The sequence below is a fragment of the Natator depressus genome, chromosome 17 (genome assembly GCF_965152275.1).
Source record: "Natator depressus isolate rNatDep1 chromosome 17, rNatDep2.hap1, whole genome shotgun sequence".
Taxonomy (NCBI): domain Eukaryota; kingdom Metazoa; phylum Chordata; order Testudines; family Cheloniidae; genus Natator; species Natator depressus.
This window is the reverse complement of record NC_134250.1, coordinates 9,273,690-9,293,800: the sequence shown is the minus strand read 5'-3', so window position 1 is coordinate 9,293,800 and position 20,111 is coordinate 9,273,690. Positions and strand designations below refer to the sequence as shown.

Genomic DNA, 20,111 nt, shown 5'->3' with positions numbered 1-20,111 from the left:
TAGTTAAGCCTCTGGTTATTGCAATGGTTAGTACACATGCTCACTCATTTTCAGGTAACTTATTCCGTATGTTGTGCAAGATAGGAAGCCAAGAACAAACTCAGTCAACCTACCATTACCAAAAAGCACTGTTTGGTTTGTATAAAGAGACCTGTGTTTTTTCTTAACATGAGGATGGGATTCTGATTTGCTACAGAAATTTATTCCCTAATGCACAGTGTGTCTGGCAGTATCTATTTCTGAGATTAGCATTAAAATTTCTTTTTAGTAAATAGCATAGAAATTTCAGCTGATCTTGTCACAGCTTTTTTGTTGTGAATTGCCGTTATACCAGATTCAGCAGTGTGAAACTAGTTTTATTAGTAGGTGGATTTTGTGCGGAACTGATCGTACATGCTAGAACAGTGGTTCTCAACCTATTTACCATTGTGGGCCACGTATGGAGCTCTGTTTTGTGGGCTACATCCACATAAGATATGTATACTACCTGTATGGCCCTGAGGATGTCACATGGGCCGCAGCTGTGTGCTGGTTGGATAGCGAGTGGCCCATGGGTTGAACCACTGTGCTAGAAGGTAAATGTGAAGTGGATTGGAGACGAAAACTTTTCTGTAAATTTCCACCATTTTTATTTTGTAGGCTGTTACACAGACTTTATGGTATCTGCCAGAGCCCTGCACGGAACTAGTGTAGAGCCCTGCAGTGGGACTGGGATCCTACAGGACCTACCACCATAATAGCGGGAAGGAGTGGGAGTCTGTATTGTGGGATGGGATCCTGCAGGACCAGCTGCTATAATAGGTGGGAATGGGTATTGTGGGGCAGGCCGGGAGCGGTATTAAAAATAATCCCATGCAGGGCTCTTGTATCTACCCGAATTCTGATTTGTGGGTTTTTTTTGTTTTTGTTTTTTTTTAAAAAGAGTGTCTTGTAAGCTTCCTTGTAACAAAATGCCAAATTTTAGTGTGGCACCTGTTTCCTCCTTAATGCTATTTTATTGTAATGTGTATTGATGGTTACTGCTGCTTTATTCAAAATAGTTATTTTCGGCTAATGTGGAGGACATGGCTTTTATCCTCACGGGTGAAGTTCACCTCTGTGCAGAGGGAACAGCACAGAAGGTCTGCGTTCCACTGTCTGACTTAAATCACAGTGTGAGGTGGTGCACAGGCCTTGGGCTGGCCCTTTTGACCAGGGATGAATTTCAAAAATACATAGTCTAGTCAAAGCTCTTGAATTTTAAATCTGTAGCAGTTTCTGCAAAGACCTGCTGGTTTTCTCAGTCTTTATTTACAGAAACTTTGTGCCATATTGTGCACCCATGAAAATAATTTAAACCATGATTGTGGTCCAATTACGTTAAGATGAGAAAATTATGAATATGAATCATACATTAAACTAAATTTGAAGGACACACAGAGAAACTTGAGAAGATTTAAATCTAAAAATTATTTTAAAAAATGAGTTAGACCTTCTAAAAGTTAAACTTTTGAAATATGCTATTTAAAAAAATATTTGGGGGTATGGCAAAACATGTTTTGAAAGCTGAATATAATAATTTATGCCTGATATTGTTTATCATAAGCAAATTTAAGCAGTTTGACTTTTAACCTAGCCAGAAATAGTAGAAATGATTGAAACCAAACATTTGCTTGCATTGTATTTAGTGCTTTGTGAATAAGATGTAGTAAAATAAGTATGTGGAATAAAAACTCCATCAAACTTTAGTTTATATATTTCATTTTTTGTTATGTTTGTTACATTTTATTGTGTAATTTTATGTACAAGTCAACATTGTTTTTTGTTGCTGTATGTAGTTGGTGCTGTGACTTGTTTGTGCTCATCTCTGTTCTGTAGGCAACTTGCCACTCTCTACTGAATAAAGCTACCGTAAAAGAAAAAAAGGAAAACAAAAAATCAGTAAGTTTGGAGAACTTTTTATTAGCCATTTCTTTCAAAGCAAAACAAAAGTCTTTTGCTGTTTGTTCAGAACATCTTCACCTTAGCCTATTTGACCTTCACTATAAAATCATTCTACTAATTCTGGCACAAAAATAGCTTTCATTTCAATTAACACTGGAATTAAGTTTATATATTAAATATTCTCTGTGTGCCTATTTGAGTCAACAAAAAGGCATTTTTAACCTTACTGCTTGATGTTCAATATTCTGATCTTCTGTCCTTGCCACCATTTGCAATTATAAATAAACGTTAAAAGAAAATGACTTCTAGACTTTAGGAAAATCCAGGTCTGCTTTATTTCAACATCTTGGTTTGTAGATGTTCTTTTCCTGGAAGTGGGAAAACTCAGCTTAACACAAATAGTGCACTGAAAAGTAGTTTCACTTCATTGTCGTGTGAATTGTTTATTTTTTTTCCCTTAAGTTTTGCCTTGTGAGTAACAAATAAAATTTAGCATTTGTACTTATACAAAATGAGCAAATCTCCTAAGGTAAGCCAGTACTGGGTTAAAGAAAATAGATTTTAAATTGACAATTGAGTATTATGCTTTTGCTTTCCTTACAAGAAAATGTGTGTTGATATAGTGATGTCATTGGAAGTTAAGATTTATTGTGTCTTGAGAGTGATCTCTGCCTACAGTATGTGAATGCTGTGGAGAATAAGATGCATAAAGGAAAAATGCAAGTTGAGCATTTTGATAATTCTCACCCATTTTTTTTTTTTTTTTGCATTAATTGAGCAGAGTGTTAATCATGTTTGTATGCAAAAAGTGCTATCTGCACGGCATTATTCTGGAAAAAGGTAATCAGTGTTTGATGAAATCTTGAGAATTGTGGGTGGGTTTGTAAGTGAAGGAAAAAAGTCTTTAATATGTGCTATGTGTTAATGATATGTTTTCCATGGCATTTCAGGTGAACTAGAAGTTACATGACAGTCATTCTGGGTTAAGAACATCTTTAATAGGATTAGATTTTATCCTGAAACTCTTTTTTAAGGATTTAAATTTAAAAATCCTTTTGAAATAGAGTCTAGGAAGAAAACGGGTTTAAATATTCTAAATTTTACTCTTGGAGATTTATTCTTGCAAAAGATGCAGTTTACATTAAACAGTGTCATTTATTTCCTCCTATTTTTGAAAAATAGAACAGTACTCTTTGTACTGAGTCTGTATAGGATTGTCTTTAAACTTTACATTGCAAGGCTAAAGGCACATTTGAAACTTTTCAGAGGAAAGTTGACCTTTCTTAATTTTATCTGATGGAGAATTATTCTGGTCCTAACATTTTTTTCTTTTCTTTTTTTTCTTTTAAACTACTACAACATTGCCATTGAGAAATTATTGTTAAAAATCTGTTCTCTTTTTGATCCATGAAAACATGCTTTCTCCTGCTGGCTCTTGAGCAGTATTTATCTAACCTAAATTATTCGGAGCCACACTGATGGATTTTCAATGATGTATGCATTGCTACACTGCTAATAAATACTTGATGTCTGAAGCAAAGCAGTGTATTTATAGGAACATGAATTACTGAGATTTGAGACTATTAAAATTTAAGCTATTTAAAATATTGTAAAATTTCATACTTTAAGACTTTTTGGTCAATAGTGGTTAATAGAAATCAAATTTTGTTGCTGTTTACTGATAAAGTAGTCTGGTTTTGATCGAAGTTTAAACTTTAGTACAGAACTTGTGATGTTTTAATGGGTTGTAGTACTAAAAAAACTCTTGACTTAACGGACTTTTTTAAAAGCACTGCCTCTGAAAACAGTATTCATTTATTTTGACATAGTGTACATTTATTCTATCCTTGTTCTTGGTGGGGGTTCTTCAAGTTTTAAGGTTCTTGGTACTTGTGATATTTGTAAAAGTAGTTGTGGTTCGATAACTAAAAGCTATTTTAAACAGGATAAGTAGTCTGTTTAAATATAAATTAAACTGGGAACTATTACTCAAATATTTAAAATAAACTATAATCTGTTAAGTTTTCATGTGTTGTTCATCACGCTTCTTCATCAGCAAAATTTACATGTTGAAGAATTCTAGGTTCTTTTACCCTTTGAAAATGAATTCTGAGGCCTGGAGAGCCTGTACACCTGTTACTTGTAATGATGCAGGTTCACTACCACCCCTGGGAATCCTAAACCTTGATACCCACCTTTCTCATTCATTAGACACTTCTATTGACGTTTAAAGTTCTTGTAGGCAGAGGTGTCCCTGAGCTATTGCTTGCTTTTTCATCATTAGTTGTTTAGAATATTCCCTGGTGAGCTTATTGAACTTCATGGTGTTCTCAGAGATCTCTATCAGCCTTCTTCTACAAGCAAATGAGAATACACACACTGATCCTGTTCAATCTGTGCTGTCAATTACCTTTTGAAGGTACTCTTTCCACACTAACAACTCTTTTGTGCTTTCTCCCCACTCCATTTCTTCAATATACTTGTTAAGACTAAGCATCAATAACATTTCATGGATGAAAGGTAATGAGACCTCTGAACTACCCCGAAGGGATTTTCTGCAGTGTCTTCTGCTGTTTCAGAAACCAAGAACAAGTAAATTAAAGGACCAAAGAACATAATACTACAAAAACTCATAGCAAAATTTAGGCTGTGGGGTCACACCATGGTTGTTTCAGCTGAATTCATGACAGCTTAAGTCCTCATGAATCCTGGAGACCTACATTCACAGTGACAAGATACCTTTATTTGTATTAAAATAACATTATTGCTGCATTTCTCTTTTCACTTCCCTTCTAAACAATAAGCTGTAGAACAATACATACTGTCCACAGGCTATTTGGAAAAAACACATGCTCTTGGGTCCATCGCATTCCCTGTTTGCTTCTTGGGACCTTAAGTAGAACTTGATAAAGGAGCCATCCTAAATATATAGTCATAAATATTTATTTGTAATTTATCCTTGACACCATTGATTTTTTTGCAATGAATTTATTCTAGTAGCCTGCCAGTAATTTACATGTAATCCGTATTTATCAGTACAATTTCTCCATGGATTGTCTATCCTCAGTTTCATTCATTTTAAAATTGAGAAGATAGATCAAGCTGGGGAACTCTGGGACTGTATTAAAAGCCCTGTGAAGAGTAAAAAACCATAATGGTATATGTGATGACCAGATGAGTAAATCAACCTGTTTTAATGTCTAGCCTCCTGCAGTTTTATGGAAAGGTGCTTTAAAGAACTAGTGTCAGGTTTGAAGGGCATGAACTTTCATATCTACAGAAGTAGCTTTCACCATATTCCCCACAAGAGATTTTTCTAAAATTCCATAGCATAATTCTTACTGATGTTCTTCAGATGGCATTTCAGAGTCTACGTAGTACATGTACTCCATTTAACAGTCTAGAAGGTTCTCCTCAGACCTCTGCATTTCTCAGAAACCTCATTCCAAAGATTTTTCAGATGAACTAGCTTCCAGTCAGTTTAGCACTCTAAGTGGTAACAAGTTTTTCTTTTCAGCCCCTGAGTTCATAACCCTTTTATTAAAATACAAAGATTCTTTAGGTAATAACTGAGAAGACTTAGTTTTTCTTTCCATATATTTCATTCTGTTCATTCTACAAAATACTCCAACTATTTTGGATTGGGTCTCCAAAAGTAGTACTTAAATCTACAGTTTTTCAGCAAATTCTGTCCCCATCTTTATATGATTTTGCTGGGCACTGAAGTGAATAAGAAGGAAGGGTATATGTGTGCAAGTTAAGAATAATGTTGAATAGCAGAATTCCTCTTTACCAATATAACTGATCTGTTCTTGATCGTATCATTTCATTTGGCAAAACTGTTGAAATGGTGAGTTATTTCTCCTCTTCAGGTTTTCTTTCAGGTTCCAATGAAGTCTTTCCTACAAGGTTAAAAGTACCCAAGAATCATTATAATGTAAATTTTAATGGTGAAGGGGCTTCTGTGAGTAATCTTAAAAATCTGACAAATTAGAAACACACTTCCCATGTTTTTGACTGGGACATAATATATACTTGAATTGAATATTTTGGAATAATTGTCCACATTATTACTTTCTTAGTGACTAGTTATTTTTAAACTACTTCTTGGATTTGTACCAATTTGACCCTCTACTAAATAATTTCACCCACATAGGGATGGTTGTATGAAACTTGCAGTAAAATTATGTACGTCTGCTTTAAAAATCCCGCTTCCTCTTGCACTTAATTATCATGAAGGTGTTGTTCTTCCTCTAGGTTATTAAGCCATTATAACTCCGGATTTAAACAATATTCTCAAATCAGCATAATCCTACTCAAATGTATCAATCCTGTATAGTCCTATTTATGGTCTGGAGTGATTGATAAATACTTAAAATGGGACTACAGCGGAACACTTTTTTCAGCTTTCCTTCCTCTTTTACTTTAATTCAAACTGTAGCTTTATAATTCTCAACTTTACTTTTTAGGTTGTCAGCCAGCGGTTTCCTCAGAACAGCATTGGAGCAGTTGGAAGTGCCATGTTCCTAAGGTTCATCAATCCTGCAATTGTCTCCCCTTATGAGGCAGGGATTTTAGATAAAAAGCCTCCACCTAGAATTGAAAGGGGCTTGAAGTTAATGTCAAAGGTGAAGGATTGAATTTGCTTGATTCTGTATTTTTATTTGGACTTACTGTGTTTTCTAGGTGATTTTAATTTGGCTTTAATTCTCTGTTTAAAAAACTATAAGGAGACTTAGCTCAGCTTTAAGTTTACTCTAGCCAGGACTTCAGTGTTTAAATGTATACATTTTCTATTAATTTTACAGCTAATTTGAATTGCAGTTTCTGAACTATGCTTGGGTATATATCATAATTCTGATGTGCAGGCTTTATCTCAGTCTAGTTCTTGAGGGGAAAGATTTGTATAAAAAACAAATATTTTGATGTTTCCCAGTAACCTGAGTATAAAAGAGCCCTATACTGTTTGGCCTCCCAGACCTGCATTGCTGTTTTTTAATTCTGAAAATTCTGTGTCAGAATATTAACACTTGTTTGCACAGTTGTGCAAAATTCAAGCTTTGGGCTGCAGAGTTCTGACTGAAAATTAATAGCTCAGAAGTGAGGGCACAAGAAATTAAGCAGGACACGCTGATAACTGCTGTCTAAAAGGTAGTACGACTCAACCTTTTGTTCCTGTTAAGTTTCTGTTCCTCACTTCTTGAAAATTATTTTCAAAGCCTCATGAAGATTTTGAATTTCAGTGGATGTACGTGTATCAGAAAACTTGACATGTATGTGTCTTACTGTCATATAAATATTTTAATGTTGAGTACGCCTCCGATGCCTCTAAATATACCTACATAGGAGGTTGTTGAAAAGCCAGTAAGGCTGACTGCGCCTTTTTAATGACTTTGTAAAAAGCAAGTTTGATGAAGTACAAAGGTAATTCCACTGGTAGTTTACCTGAGAAATCTTTGCCACACATCTTAGATAAAAATATAGAAACCAGACTTTCTCGTGGGCCTGTGGCCTGTAGTCAGCCCAGATATCTTTACTGCAGTTAAACAGCCGCTTAGCTTGAGCCCTGCAAGTCTACGTCAGCTGGCTCAAGCTAGTCATGGGATTTTAAGTGCGGGGTAGACATACCCTTACTGCACAGCAAGTTGGGCTGTTTGAAATAGCAGTACCTCAAAGTGCATTCACTTAGTAAGTGAATTTTGTAGCTGAAAAACTCTCTTCCTGTACACTTGATTCAACTAGTGACCACTAATCAGTGTAGTTATGCGAGTACTGAGAGTTTGGGGGAAGAAAACACCATTCCATGGCTGCAAGAGGAATAAATACCCCCTCATTCTTCAAGCCTACATGAAAGGCAATGGAGTGAGCTTGTTCTGACTTGGCCCCATGCTCCCTGCCCTTTCTGTCCATTCCTGTAAAATTTCCCCCTTCTCACTACTAAAGGGAGCCTTTAAAGGTGCAAACACCCCTTTTCTTCCAGCCAACTGGACAAAGATTCATTTGCATAAAGGCTGCAGTGGGCACAGTCTACTAAATTGAAATTAATTGGGTTGTTCAACAGCCTTTTTGTGTGTCCCCTGTGGATTTTCATAGATAAATAGAAGTGGTTGAATCTGCCAAAGTGAGAAGAGATGTTTCATTGGCACAGCTGCATTAAGTGTAATGTGTAAAACCTCTGTGTGTCTTTAACAATTCTATTTTCTATTTTACTGTTTAGATACTTCAAAGTATTGCCAACCATGTCTTGTTTACGAAAGAAGAACATATGCGGCCTTTTAATGACTTTGTAAAAAGCAACTTTGATGCAGCACGAAGGTAATCCCACTGGTAGTTTACCTGAGGAATTTTTACCACACATCTTATGTAAAAATATAGAAAGCAAACAGAAAAATGCTTTCTCATGGCTCTGTGACCTGTTGTCAGCCTGCTGGACTGATTTTTCCCTGCTAATCGGAGCAATTGGTTTTCTGTCTCCCTTTAGGTTTTTTCTTGATATTGCATCTGATTGTCCTGCTAGTGACACTGTCAATCACAGTCTCTCCTTCATTAGTGATGGCAACGTACTTGCCTTACACCGTTTACTTTGGAATAATCAGGAGAAGATTGGCCAGTATCTTTCCAGCAACAGGTAAAAGATCTGAATGTGGGAGGGAGTTATCAATGCAATTACAGTTCAAGATGACAAATCAATTAATTCACATCCTGGGGATTGGCATGGGCAGGTTGACTTTCATTCATTAGCTATTACTTAAAAGAACATTGTACTAACCTACTTCTTTTATGAATTTTTTTGTCTGAGGAGACCTTTAGTTTGCAATATCCATAACTTTCCATTGCAGTTCTTCATATTACTGTAAGCCACTTACAGTAATCTACTTGTTTGCCTATGTCTCATTCATATTGAGACCTGTGCATGAATTATGCTTTCTACTGTGAACAGATTTCTTATAGTTGTTCACTAAACACTGCAATAAAAAATTTAACATTCTTCACTTGCCTAAAAATACTTGGGACGCGCAACCAGCTCATTCGTGGTAAAGAGAAGTTACTGGACCAAAATCAGGAGGGGTCCTGAGGGCTAAGTAGGATTTGTTGTCTCTTGTAAGTAATGTATTGTTTCTAGGGATCACAAAGCTGTTGGAAGGCGACCTTTCGACAAAATGGCTACTCTTCTTGCCTATCTGGGTCCACCGGAGCACAAGCCTGTGGCGGACACACACTGGTCCAGTCTAAATCTCACCAGTTCCAAATTTGAAGAATTTATGACTAGGTAATGGAGCTACTCGACATTGGAAAAATTGGCTTTTTTAAACTTTAAGCTATCAGTCTTGTAATTTTAATGTAGCATGTACAGTAACTCCTCTCTTAACGTCGTCCCGGTTAACGTCGTTTTGTTGCTGATCAGTTAGAGAACATGTTCATTTAAAGTTGTGCAATGCTCCCTTATAATGTTGTTTGGCAGCCGCCTGCTTTGTCCACTTCTTTCAGAAAAAGCAGCCCGTTTGAGCTAGCTGGTGGGGGCTTGGAACCAGGGTGGACCGGCAGTCCCCCTATCAGCTCCCCTAAATTCCCTGTGTGGCAGTCACTCAGCAGGCTATCAACTGCCGGGCAGTTCAGCTGTCCCTCCCCCCCACTGCTGTGTGCTGCTCCTGCCCTCTGCTTTGGAGCTGCTCCCGGGAGCCTCCTGCTTGCTGTGCAGGAGGTGGGGGGAAGAGAGGTGCTAATGTCAGGGCATCCCGCTCTCCCCGCTCCTGCTCTCCATCTCCACAGAGTGGGAGTGGGACACAACAGGGCTGAGGAGCGAGGGAGCTTGCTGGCAGCAGCTGCTGTCTCATCTTGCTGATCTACTTAAAAAGGCAGCGTACTTAAAGGGGCAGTGCACCCCCCCCTCCATTCGTGCTCCCTTTTATAGTTTGAGGCTACATTAACAACGTGTTTCAGAGTAGCAGCCGTGTTAATCTGAATCCTCAAAAAGAACAGGAGGACTTGTGGCACCTTAGAGACTAACAAATTTATTTGAGCATAAGCTTTCGTGAGCTACAGCTTGAGGGCTCAGCTGAGTGCTAGTTCATCATTTAGCAGTAAGGCATTTCCTGGGAAATATCCCACCGCCTTCCACCCTGTGACTCCACCACCTCAGCCAAGCTTCACAATAGTCTTTTGTCTGGCAAAAAAAATTTCCCTGGAACCTAACCCCACCTATTTACATTAATTCTTATGGGGAAATGGGATTCACTTAACATTTCGCTTACAAGTAGCATTTTTCAGGAACATAACTACAGCGTTAAGCAAGGAGTTACTGTATATGCGTATACTTTCATACCTAATGAGGTCTTTCGGAGGGAGAGATTGGGTGGGGGGGAGGTAGAACCAAATTTAAAACGTTTGAGTTCTTTTCCACTCAAAAATAGAGAAATAAACTCCATGCGGTGTGATGATTTTTTTTCCCTCACAAATGTCGGCTCATTGGTAAAATGGAAAACTCTAAGAAAACAGATGTGGTGGTGGTTAAAAATTTGCTTAACAATATTTAATGAAATGTTCAGACAATTTTTAAAGTGCAAATGGGCCGTTTTTCCCCTAGACATCTATGAACAAATGATGTCAATGTAAAGTAGTAATTGTGCTGATTTCTAGGCACCAGGTACATGAAAAAGAGGAGTTCAAGGCATTGAAAACGTTAAATATTTTCTATCAAGCTGGGACATCAAAAGCTGGCAATCCTGTTTTCTACTACATTGCTCGGCGGTAAGAAAACTTCTGTCTTTCCCTTGTCTTATAATAACCATTGTAATACCAAAAGCAGCAAGTGCATATAAGGAAGATATGTGCTTCTCACCAACCAGGAATTTGTGAATATATCTGAGATTTGAGGTGAGAATATACTCTTGTGGCCATCCAATTTCCTGGATCAGAAATTTATCAATATATATTGTATGGGCATCCATCCCATAGTGTCTGAGTGCCTGTGAAATGTATTTAAAGTTCATTGTGAAAGGGTTACATTTTACTTTAGGAGGTGAAAAATTCAAGGTCAATAAATATTAAATTGCCCCCACATTGCGTATGGATGGTACTAATAAGTCATATCAATAACTTCCTTCTGTTCAGAATTTATTGCAGCAGAAAAATTGGGAATTTAAATGCAAAATGAGGTGGCAAAACATGTCATGGAATAAAATTTTGAAAAATACTTAAATCCTATTTTAAATAGTGATTGAGGCATGTAGGACCTAAGACTCATTGAAAGTCCCTGGGACTTATGCTCCCAGATGCTTAAGTTGTTTTTGAAAATGGAACTTGTGCTTATAAGTCACTTAAGTACTTTTGAAAATTTTATCCATGATCGTTAGTGTTGAGTTGCTTCCTTCCTATAAGGAAAGGATTTAGTACGATATGGAGTGGTGCATATGATGTATGCAGAAGTCTGATTAAAGAAATGGAGAGAAAATCAGTTTAAGTAGTGAAGAATAGACTACAAGTTTTGCAAAATATTTAATATTAGAACCCAGGACTGTGCATATTTTAACTTTGATCTTTCACCATACTCGAACAATTCACTAAAATATTTGATAATTTTTACTACACTAATGTCGAAAGTTTCAAGAAATATATGACACAGGATTATTCTTTTCAGATCACCAAGGCAAGTATTTCACTGTAATCTTTTAATTTTTACATCAGTTTTACTAATATTAGTGAAATGATTGCAGTTTAACAAAGTTATGCGTAACTAAGTAGTATTATTTATTGTTGACAAAGGATTACGCTTTAAGCTAAACATCAACAAAAATGCAAACCTAATAAAGTTGCAGTCTAGATCTTGACAGACAAACCATAGTGTGAATGACAAGTGGAACGTATAAGGATTTGAGATATCAGTGTCTCTTGCAGGAGAACAATCGGACTTTTGCAAAGGGAACATGACCTCTTTTTATGGTTATCTGAGTTTATTAGGCCAAAACTTTTGGTTACTCTATTAGAATTGTGCACATTGGGCACATGAGAATAGATATGTAGGAAATAGGGTCATATTTGCATAATTTGGCTTTTGAGGGGGGATACATATACTTATTTTAATACATAAAATGTAGCTTGGTAAAACAAGTGTAATAAGACTAATTTCCATAGCTTACCAATATTTGTAATACATTGGGAGTATGAGCTTTATTTGACAATCAGCTTGCTACAATTTCTTACAGTGGAAAAAGTCATACGGTTTTTTCTAAATTTTTTTTATATAAAATGCATGGACACTTTGATACTATTTTGAGTAATTTAATAACTTTACGAATGGAAAGTACTGATTCGAACATGGTCATTAATTTAGCAACCATAAGTATAGTACCGCTACTGCTCCACAATATTAAAACTCTCACAATAGTGAAGAACGTGTTGAAATGATAGAGGTTAATTGACGTCAGAACGGTGATTCTTAGAGAATTTGGACTCCAGAACTTGATTGTACTACCAGTGATTAGGAAGTAATGAATACTATTTTTATAACAATTAAGCAAGCAGTTACATTCAAATGATGGACACGGTAAAAGATGCAATAGTCATGAGAGTTAAGGCCATAGCTACTGAGCCTCCATGCTGCGTTGTGCTTGCTCTGTTAGTGACTCTTCGATTATTTGGTTTAATGCTGGTTCCATTCATAGGTTTAGTGTTGGCAGTCATCTTTGCTGCAGAGGAGCTAGGAGTCATGGTCGTCACTGTTGTTGTATTTGCTGGGGTGACTAAACGAGCCTCATTTAAAAACATGAGGCATGACTACACAGCACAATTTCAACAGCATCTTCTGTCTGTATTAAACATTTCACATAGTTAGTATTTTCACGTTGTCTGGCATTCTCGAGCTTTGCTAATATGAAGTAGATGTTTTTAAAGGAAGAACTGTTCTGTCATGCTAACTATTAGATTATTTTTCAGTTGAATCAGTTAATATCCCTAAGTTACTTCTTTGTTTTATCATTTTTCATCATTCTTAACTTAAATTCTTATAATTTTCCTTGCATTAAACATGCAGTGATGCAAAGTAGAATGAAGTATTTTACCAAGAAACCGAATCTATAACACCTGTTGTACAATGACAATATTTTTTGTCTGTTTCCAAGATAAAATTATTGACTCTCAACCTGTAGGTACCAGTGTAAAATTCCAACAGTAAGCTACCTACCTGTTGTAGATGTTTACTTAATTTTACCACAAGATAATAATCCATACCTTATTCCAATCTCAGTTTCTTATGGTGAAAGTAGATAACAGCTTCTGAAGAACCCATCTGAGCGCAGCCTCTACATTTACAACTGGTTTCTGCATTTATATATAAATTCCCAAAGATGTCATCATAAGAGCTAAAAGTGGTTGGCTCCAATATTTGCATTTGAGTCTCTAATTTCCAGAGCAACAAACATAAACCTAACGAAAATTCAACCCAACATCAATGAAGGAAGTAAAATAAATTTTGAGGTTTTTTTCCTCATTCCGGAATACTCTACAGTATTAGAGTTTGTAAATAAACACAACCCTTTCTCAATCACTTCAGGGGAAATGCATGCTACATACTATTAAAACCTCTGTGAAGTACTAAATGGCTGAAAACTTAAAGCTAAATTACTTTCATAGTGAAAAGGCTGCTAGATTTAGGAAGTATTTGAGGGGTAGCTGTGTTAGTCTGTATCCACAAAAACAGCAAGGAGCCCAGTGGCACCTTAAAGACTAACAGATTTATTTAGGCATAAGCTTTTGTGGGTAAAAAACCCCACTTCTTCAGATGCATGCCCAAATAAATCTATTAGTCTTTAAGGTGCCACCGGACTCCTCATTGTTTTTGTAGATTTAGGAAGACTTTTTCAGTGCAAGAAATCCATTGGTGTGGCCACTTGAGAAATGAAAATGTGTGACCTGTTACAACTGCATGATTAAGAAGTCACCATTATTTTAATAACACTTTGCACTTCTGTTGCATTTCACATTTTAAAATCACTTCACACAGGCCATTTGGTACAACTAGTTAGTTAGAATCTCCACTCTGGGGAATCTTCTGATTCCTTGCCTTGGGACTTAGATTACACCCATGGTTTATAATTGTGTAGAAATGAGTTTGAAGTGGCTATCCTGTAGGCCAGTTGTATGTTTAGGGATCCTCTTGGCATGACCTGAGCTAGGGAATGCTGCCTAAGCAGCATAGAGAGCCTCTCGTGAAATTGGGCTCCTCATCTTCCTCCTCGTGTGAGGCCTATAGTACTGAGAGGGAAACCACACGAGAAAATGCTAAAAAAAGGTCAGCGTTAGCTTATGCAGGGAAACCCGAGGCTTGAAGGGGGTGATACTGTGGAGAATTGCCTTCCCATCACTCCACCCGCCCTCAGCCCAGCTATACTCCTCACTACCATACAAGGGATTTCCATGGAGTTGGAGGGAACAGGATGAATCGTGCTATTGAGTCTCCACCCCGCTTACCCCTTTTAGCAGAAATGCCACAATTTTTAAGATATTTTTTTTGAGAGACAATCTAGCTCTTTGAGGACTAATGAATGGCCATCATTTCGGCTGACAGAATGGCTGAAATAAGCCTTTTCAGTTTCTGAATTGAAAAGTCAGCTAGCAGTTTGAATGGCTGTGTACGAAGTGAGACTATTGAGTAACCTTGTAAAAAATCAGTTGTGAAAATGAGCAACTAATAAACAGTGTATGTCTTATGGTAACTAGCTTGCATTAAATAGTTCAGCATAGTTGGTGTGTTTCACGTATTTCATAATGGAGACATGAGATTAAATTTCAAGTTATTTAAAATGGGTGGCATATGCATACATGGCCATTTTTGAGCTTTATTGATTTTTATTCAAATATTATTGAACTAATATTAAAATAATATTGTTCCACTGAAGATTATCGCTTGTGCAACTAATGTTTAGTTTCCTTAGGAACACCGTGCAGCTTCATTGTACGTAATGTGGCTTTGCTAGAGTGCTTTACTATTTAATGATTAATTCTATACTAGGAGTAGTCAAATTGAATCTCAGGTTTGTCTAAGCATTGTGGTTACACTGGTAACTGGAAAAACAACTCTTCCTTAAAAGCTTAAAGTAATTAAGGTAAATTGATGTAAAGTGAGCACAGCACTTAGATTGTGAAACGAGCCTACAAGTCTTAACACAGTATGCCATTTACTTACAATTATTTCACTTTCATTTATTTCGACAGAATCCTTAGGCCCTGTCGACACCAAAAGTTGCAGCAGTTTTGTTAAAGACATGTTCTTTTTTGCATGCTGGTCCCTATGTATATTCCCCTGTGGGTTCATATGCACTGCATGCAGCGGAGACTGGAGAATTCTAGCAAATATTGTCCATTGGTCTGCACCTCTGCAGTTGTTCTCCTTGTGTTCCATACTGAGCTATACAAGGGGTGGTGCAGACTGACGCCACTCCAGTTTCTTCTTACCGCTACATGGCCTGAGTTGAAATCCTCCAGTGTCAGGAGCTGATCCTCTTTGACATTCTTTCCTATAAATATTTGCAAGTTCTATGTTATTGTTAATAGTTTTCATAGTTAGATTAGTAGTTAGTTAGAATCTCCACTCTGGGGTATCTTCTGATTCCTTCCTCGGGACGTAAATTATACCCAGGCTCCTGGGCTTTAAGAATTCTCTCTCTTGCCCCTGCTCCTTTTTGGTCAGCGACAGCCACCAGTGCTGCCTCTGCTGCCTTAGAGAAGCTCATATCTCTGCCACATGCAATATTCACTGCTCCTTTCCCATCCGAACGCAGCAGGTATGGGCACGCTGGCTTCAGAAGTTCCATGGAACGTGCCATGAAACCTCAGTTGGATCCAGGAAACCCCCCTGCACATCTGCCTGAGACATTGAAGAGCATGCTTCCTAGCTCAATTATGACACAGGAGTGAGAGCGACTAGAGCGAAGGACTCTTCATCTGGGCCTTCTTACGAAAGTATTGAGCTGATGCCCTAAGCAAGAGCTGATCCCCTCTATATCGTCTAAGAGAAGAGATCCTGTCCAGGCTGAGCAAATCTTTGCATCCAGGATACAAGGACGTGGGTCCTTCCAAGCCTCATGACCATGATCAAAAGGCACATAAGAGGAAGGCTCCTACAGCACTGACCTCGGTACTAACTAAAACAAAGCACAGAGAGTTAAAGGGTCGTGAACCATGGTATTGACAATAACCAGGGGGTTGGAGGCTCCATCACTGGGGGTGGTACTGTGGCAAGCCCAGAAGGAACCACCGACTACCAAGTTTTGTTTTACACCAACTCCAGTGGCACATAGCAAAGAGAGACAGCCTTCTAAGGCTTCAGCATCCTACACCACACCACGGCATATCTTCATCCTCCTGATCTTGCAGTCCCCCCTGTTGTTGGGATCAAGCCTAATCAGGGAGAATCTAATACCAAGGAGAAGCTCATCTCCCATTCCATCCACTAACCGTGGTTTCCTGACACTGGTACTGACTTGCACCACTAATGGAACCAGATCTGACCCTGACCTTCTCACTTTCCTGCGAGTCAGACATTTCAGTGGGGTCATCTCCTCCTCCACTGAGGGAGTTCAGTCCAGACAGAAGTTTGAGAGTCTCCTGCTTCCAGCCTCAGCCATTCAAGTGTGTGGGGGGGATTCGCGCACTCAGGATCAATTGTACCCAATGCCTTGGGGACCACCACAACTTCTTTTTGATCCTTCGTATTGGATCAGCCTTATTGGGGACCATGAGACCTTAGAGTCCATTGATCCCACAGGGAATCCTACCCACCCTTCTTCCCCAAGAGACCAATCGAAGCCACCTGATCTATGGAGGAGGAGAAAGACTAACTGGTACCAACTCGTAGTTCATCTTCGTTGCCTAATGAGATGATTGCTCTAGCCTCAGCTTCTCCACCCGATGGCCACATACAGTACCAAGAGTTACTTCAGAGAGTAGTAGAAGAGCTCTAGATCCCGTTAAAGGAGGTGCAGGACTTACACCACAATCTCTGAGACATCCTAAAGCCTATGGGAGCTAGCAGACTAGTATTCCCAGTCAACACCATATTGGAACTGGCAAGAATGGTATAGCACATGCCAGCCACTTGTGCCTCTACCCCTAAGAGTACAGCTAAGAAAGCCCCTATCCCCTTTGTCCTGGTTAAGGGAGCAGAAGGCTTTTTTCCCTCCCACCCTGACCTGAATTCCCTAGTCATCTAAGCAGCCACAAAAGATGCAAAACCAAGGGCCCCCTCTGCTGGCAGAGTCCAAGTGTTTAGACCTCGGCGTGGGGGGAAGAGATTTACTTTCTCCAACTATCAAGCCCTCCTGGCAAAGTGTTTTTTTTTTTTAAATTACTCTAAGTTCTGACTTCAAAGATAAATTACCTCAGGAGGATAGGGCCCAATTTCAAGCCCTATTGATGAAGGCAGATTAGTGGCAAGAACCTTGCTACAAGCTGCAGTCGACTCTGTTGATACTGCTTTGAGATCCATGGTGACAACTATAATGACATGCCAGGAATCTAGGCTACCCTTCAGGACTCCCCAGGGAGGTACAGAGCGCTGTGCAGGACTTTCCTGTTGATGAAAACAATCTTTTCCACCAGAAGACAGACCAGTCTTTGCATTCAGTGACTGACTCAAAGGCAGCTCTCCACTCCCTGGGCATATATAGACCAACCCCGAAGCAAACGGTAGAGGGTGTAAAAATAGAGACACACTGCCCCATCCGCCCCTACCACAGCTACCCAACCTCTCCCCCAACCAAAAGATACTTCTGATGGGATGCTCAAGAGCTGCGAACCAGTATTGATGTCACCTTCACCTGAAATCTGCTTTGATGGACATGTAGCACGATTCCCCCACAACTGGAGGGCAAAAAGAGACAGATGGATGTCGGATGTCATCCGTTCCAAATACACCATAGATTTCATCTCCCCACCCTCTCCAGAAACCCCTTCCTTGTCTGTCTTCGGGGACACTTTCATGAGGAGATTTTCCTTCAGAAGATGAAATCCCTCCTACAACAGGGAATAATAGAGAATGTATCCCTTCAACATCAAGGAAAAGAGTTTTACTCCATATATTTTGTAGTCCCCAGAAAGACAGGAGGATTGAGACCCATCCTCAGCCTGTGACGACTGCGTCTTTACCTGCAAGATAAAATTCCACCTGGTTACATTGGCATTGATAAATACCATCCCTAGAAAAAGACATATGGTTAACAGCTCTCAATATGAAAGATGATTCCTTTTACATCAATATTCGGCCTTCCCACAGAAGTTTTCTCAGATTTGTGGCAGGCTATGACCACTAGCCATACAGAGTACTCCCATTCAGCCTTGCAACTGCACCCAAAGACTTCATAAAAGTATTTTCCATAGTAACAGCACACCACGGATGGGACAATTCCACTGTCTTCCTCTGTCAAGAGAACTGGTTTCTCACAGGTACATGTGCAGAAATTATAACATTGGCCTCATTGCTGCTCCATCTCCTCCATATTCACGGAGACTCCTAGAGATACTAGAAGTCCACTTTGACTTTTTGATGGCAGCTCTACAAGCAGCCATACCATCTACATCCTTACACCTTCCTCTTCTCTGACGACTGCTTTTCAGCCATCCACAGTGGAATACACATAGGGACCGTCACTCAAAGAGGAAAGAGATGTACTTACCCTTTTTAATTGGAGTTCTTCGAGATGTGTGGTTCCTATTTGTATTCCACGTCCCACCTTCCTTCTCCTCTGCTTCAGATTTTTCTTGATTTTGGGTAAGAGGTGGAACTTTGGTACACATTCAAGGAAAGCAACTTCATGAGAGCAGACTAATGGATGTTACTTGCTAGAAAGCTCGATTCTTAGGCACATGGAGTGCATGGTGTACCCACAATGGAATACAGATAGGGACCACACATCTTGAACTCCAGTTATGAGTTAACTAACTAATTTAGTTAAACAGATGCAAAATTCTGTGTGGACATTCTTAATTCAGTTTATGCCTGGTTTAGATTGATTTAGCTTACTTTGATTCCAGGCAGATTTAAGCTAAATTGATATAAGCCAGGAATAAATAGAATTAAGAATGTCCGTACAGGGTTTTGCATCCATTTCAACCAGATAGATCTATTAAACTTACTTGTAGCTAAATCAGTGAAACATTGTGTGAAGACAAGATGTTAAAATACGTATGTAGTGCTAAATTCAGTGGAGTTTTAAAGAATTTGCCAGTTTATTGTCTTACCAAACAAGCTGCAGCATCTTCAATGGGAGAGACCATTGCATACAAGTTAGGCATGGAAATGAATCTGTCATGCTGGTGAGTTCTTCTGGTTACCATTTGTTCAAGGATGTTCTTAATACCAACGTTTTGGGTAGAGTCTGCCACAGACCTCAAAATTCTCCCCAAAATGTTAATACATGATTCCCAGAACAACTAGTAATTTGGCAGTCCAATATGAGACTTAAATCTGCTTAATTTTGGTGCCTATTTGAAAAAAATGTCTTGTTTGTCCTGTGAAAAGAGGAATAGTCAGTGATATGTTGGAACGTACTCTTAGGATTCCATGTTAGAGTTCCACCACCATTTTGAAGGGTGAGCTGAGTCACTTTTTTCCTCTGATAGTTTTCCCTCCTCTATGAGTGATACCCATTCATCCCTGCCAGAAAGGACTTATCCCTGGCGTTTATACAAATATATTTTAGAACATACTTTTTCCTTCAGAATTAATCAGAATTTAAACAAAATGTTTGCAGGAACACTTCCAGGTTAGAGGAAGGGTGACCCAGTGTCCGATTTTCGATCGGAACACCTGCTTGAAAAGGGACCCTGGCGGCTCCAGTCAGCACCGCTGACCGGGCTGTTAAAAGTCCAGTCAGGGGTGCTGCGGGTCTAAGGCAGGCTAGTCCCTACCTGGCTAGCAGGTCCGGCTCCTGGGGGGGACGGGACGGGGACGCATGGGGCTTCGCACCCTGCCCCGAGCACCGGCTCTGCATTCCCATTGGCTGGGAACCGCAGCCAATGGAAGCTGCGGGGGGCAGTGCCTGCGGGTGAGAGCAGTGCGCAGAGCCACCTGCTGCGCCTCTGCCTAGGAGCCGGACCTGCCAGCTGCTTCTGGGGCGCAGCACAGTCCACGGTGCCAGGACAGGCAGGAAGCCTGCCTTAGTCCCCCCTGCTGCCTGGGAGCCACCGGAGGTAAG

The 20,111-nt window shown here is 39.2% G+C and overlaps 1 protein-coding gene across 2 annotated transcripts in view; it reads left to right on the top strand.

Moving 5' to 3' along the window:
- The window catches only part of NF1 (neurofibromin 1), a 169,197-nt gene that overhangs the window by 66,646 nt on the left and 82,440 nt on the right, over positions 1–20,111 (top strand). The window contains exons 31-36 of one of the 2 annotated variants that reach the window (XM_074974898.1): positions 1,858–1,920; positions 6,393–6,551; positions 8,141–8,238; positions 8,405–8,551; positions 9,047–9,193; positions 10,561–10,671. In XM_074974898.1, the coding sequence (XP_074830999.1) occupies positions 1,858–1,920; positions 6,393–6,551; positions 8,141–8,238; positions 8,405–8,551; positions 9,047–9,193; positions 10,561–10,671 (725 nt within the window). The remainder of the gene's footprint in view (positions 1–1,857; positions 1,921–6,392; positions 6,552–8,140; positions 8,239–8,404; positions 8,552–9,046; positions 9,194–10,560; positions 10,672–20,111) is intronic. The other variant, XM_074974899.1, reaches the window with a different exon arrangement.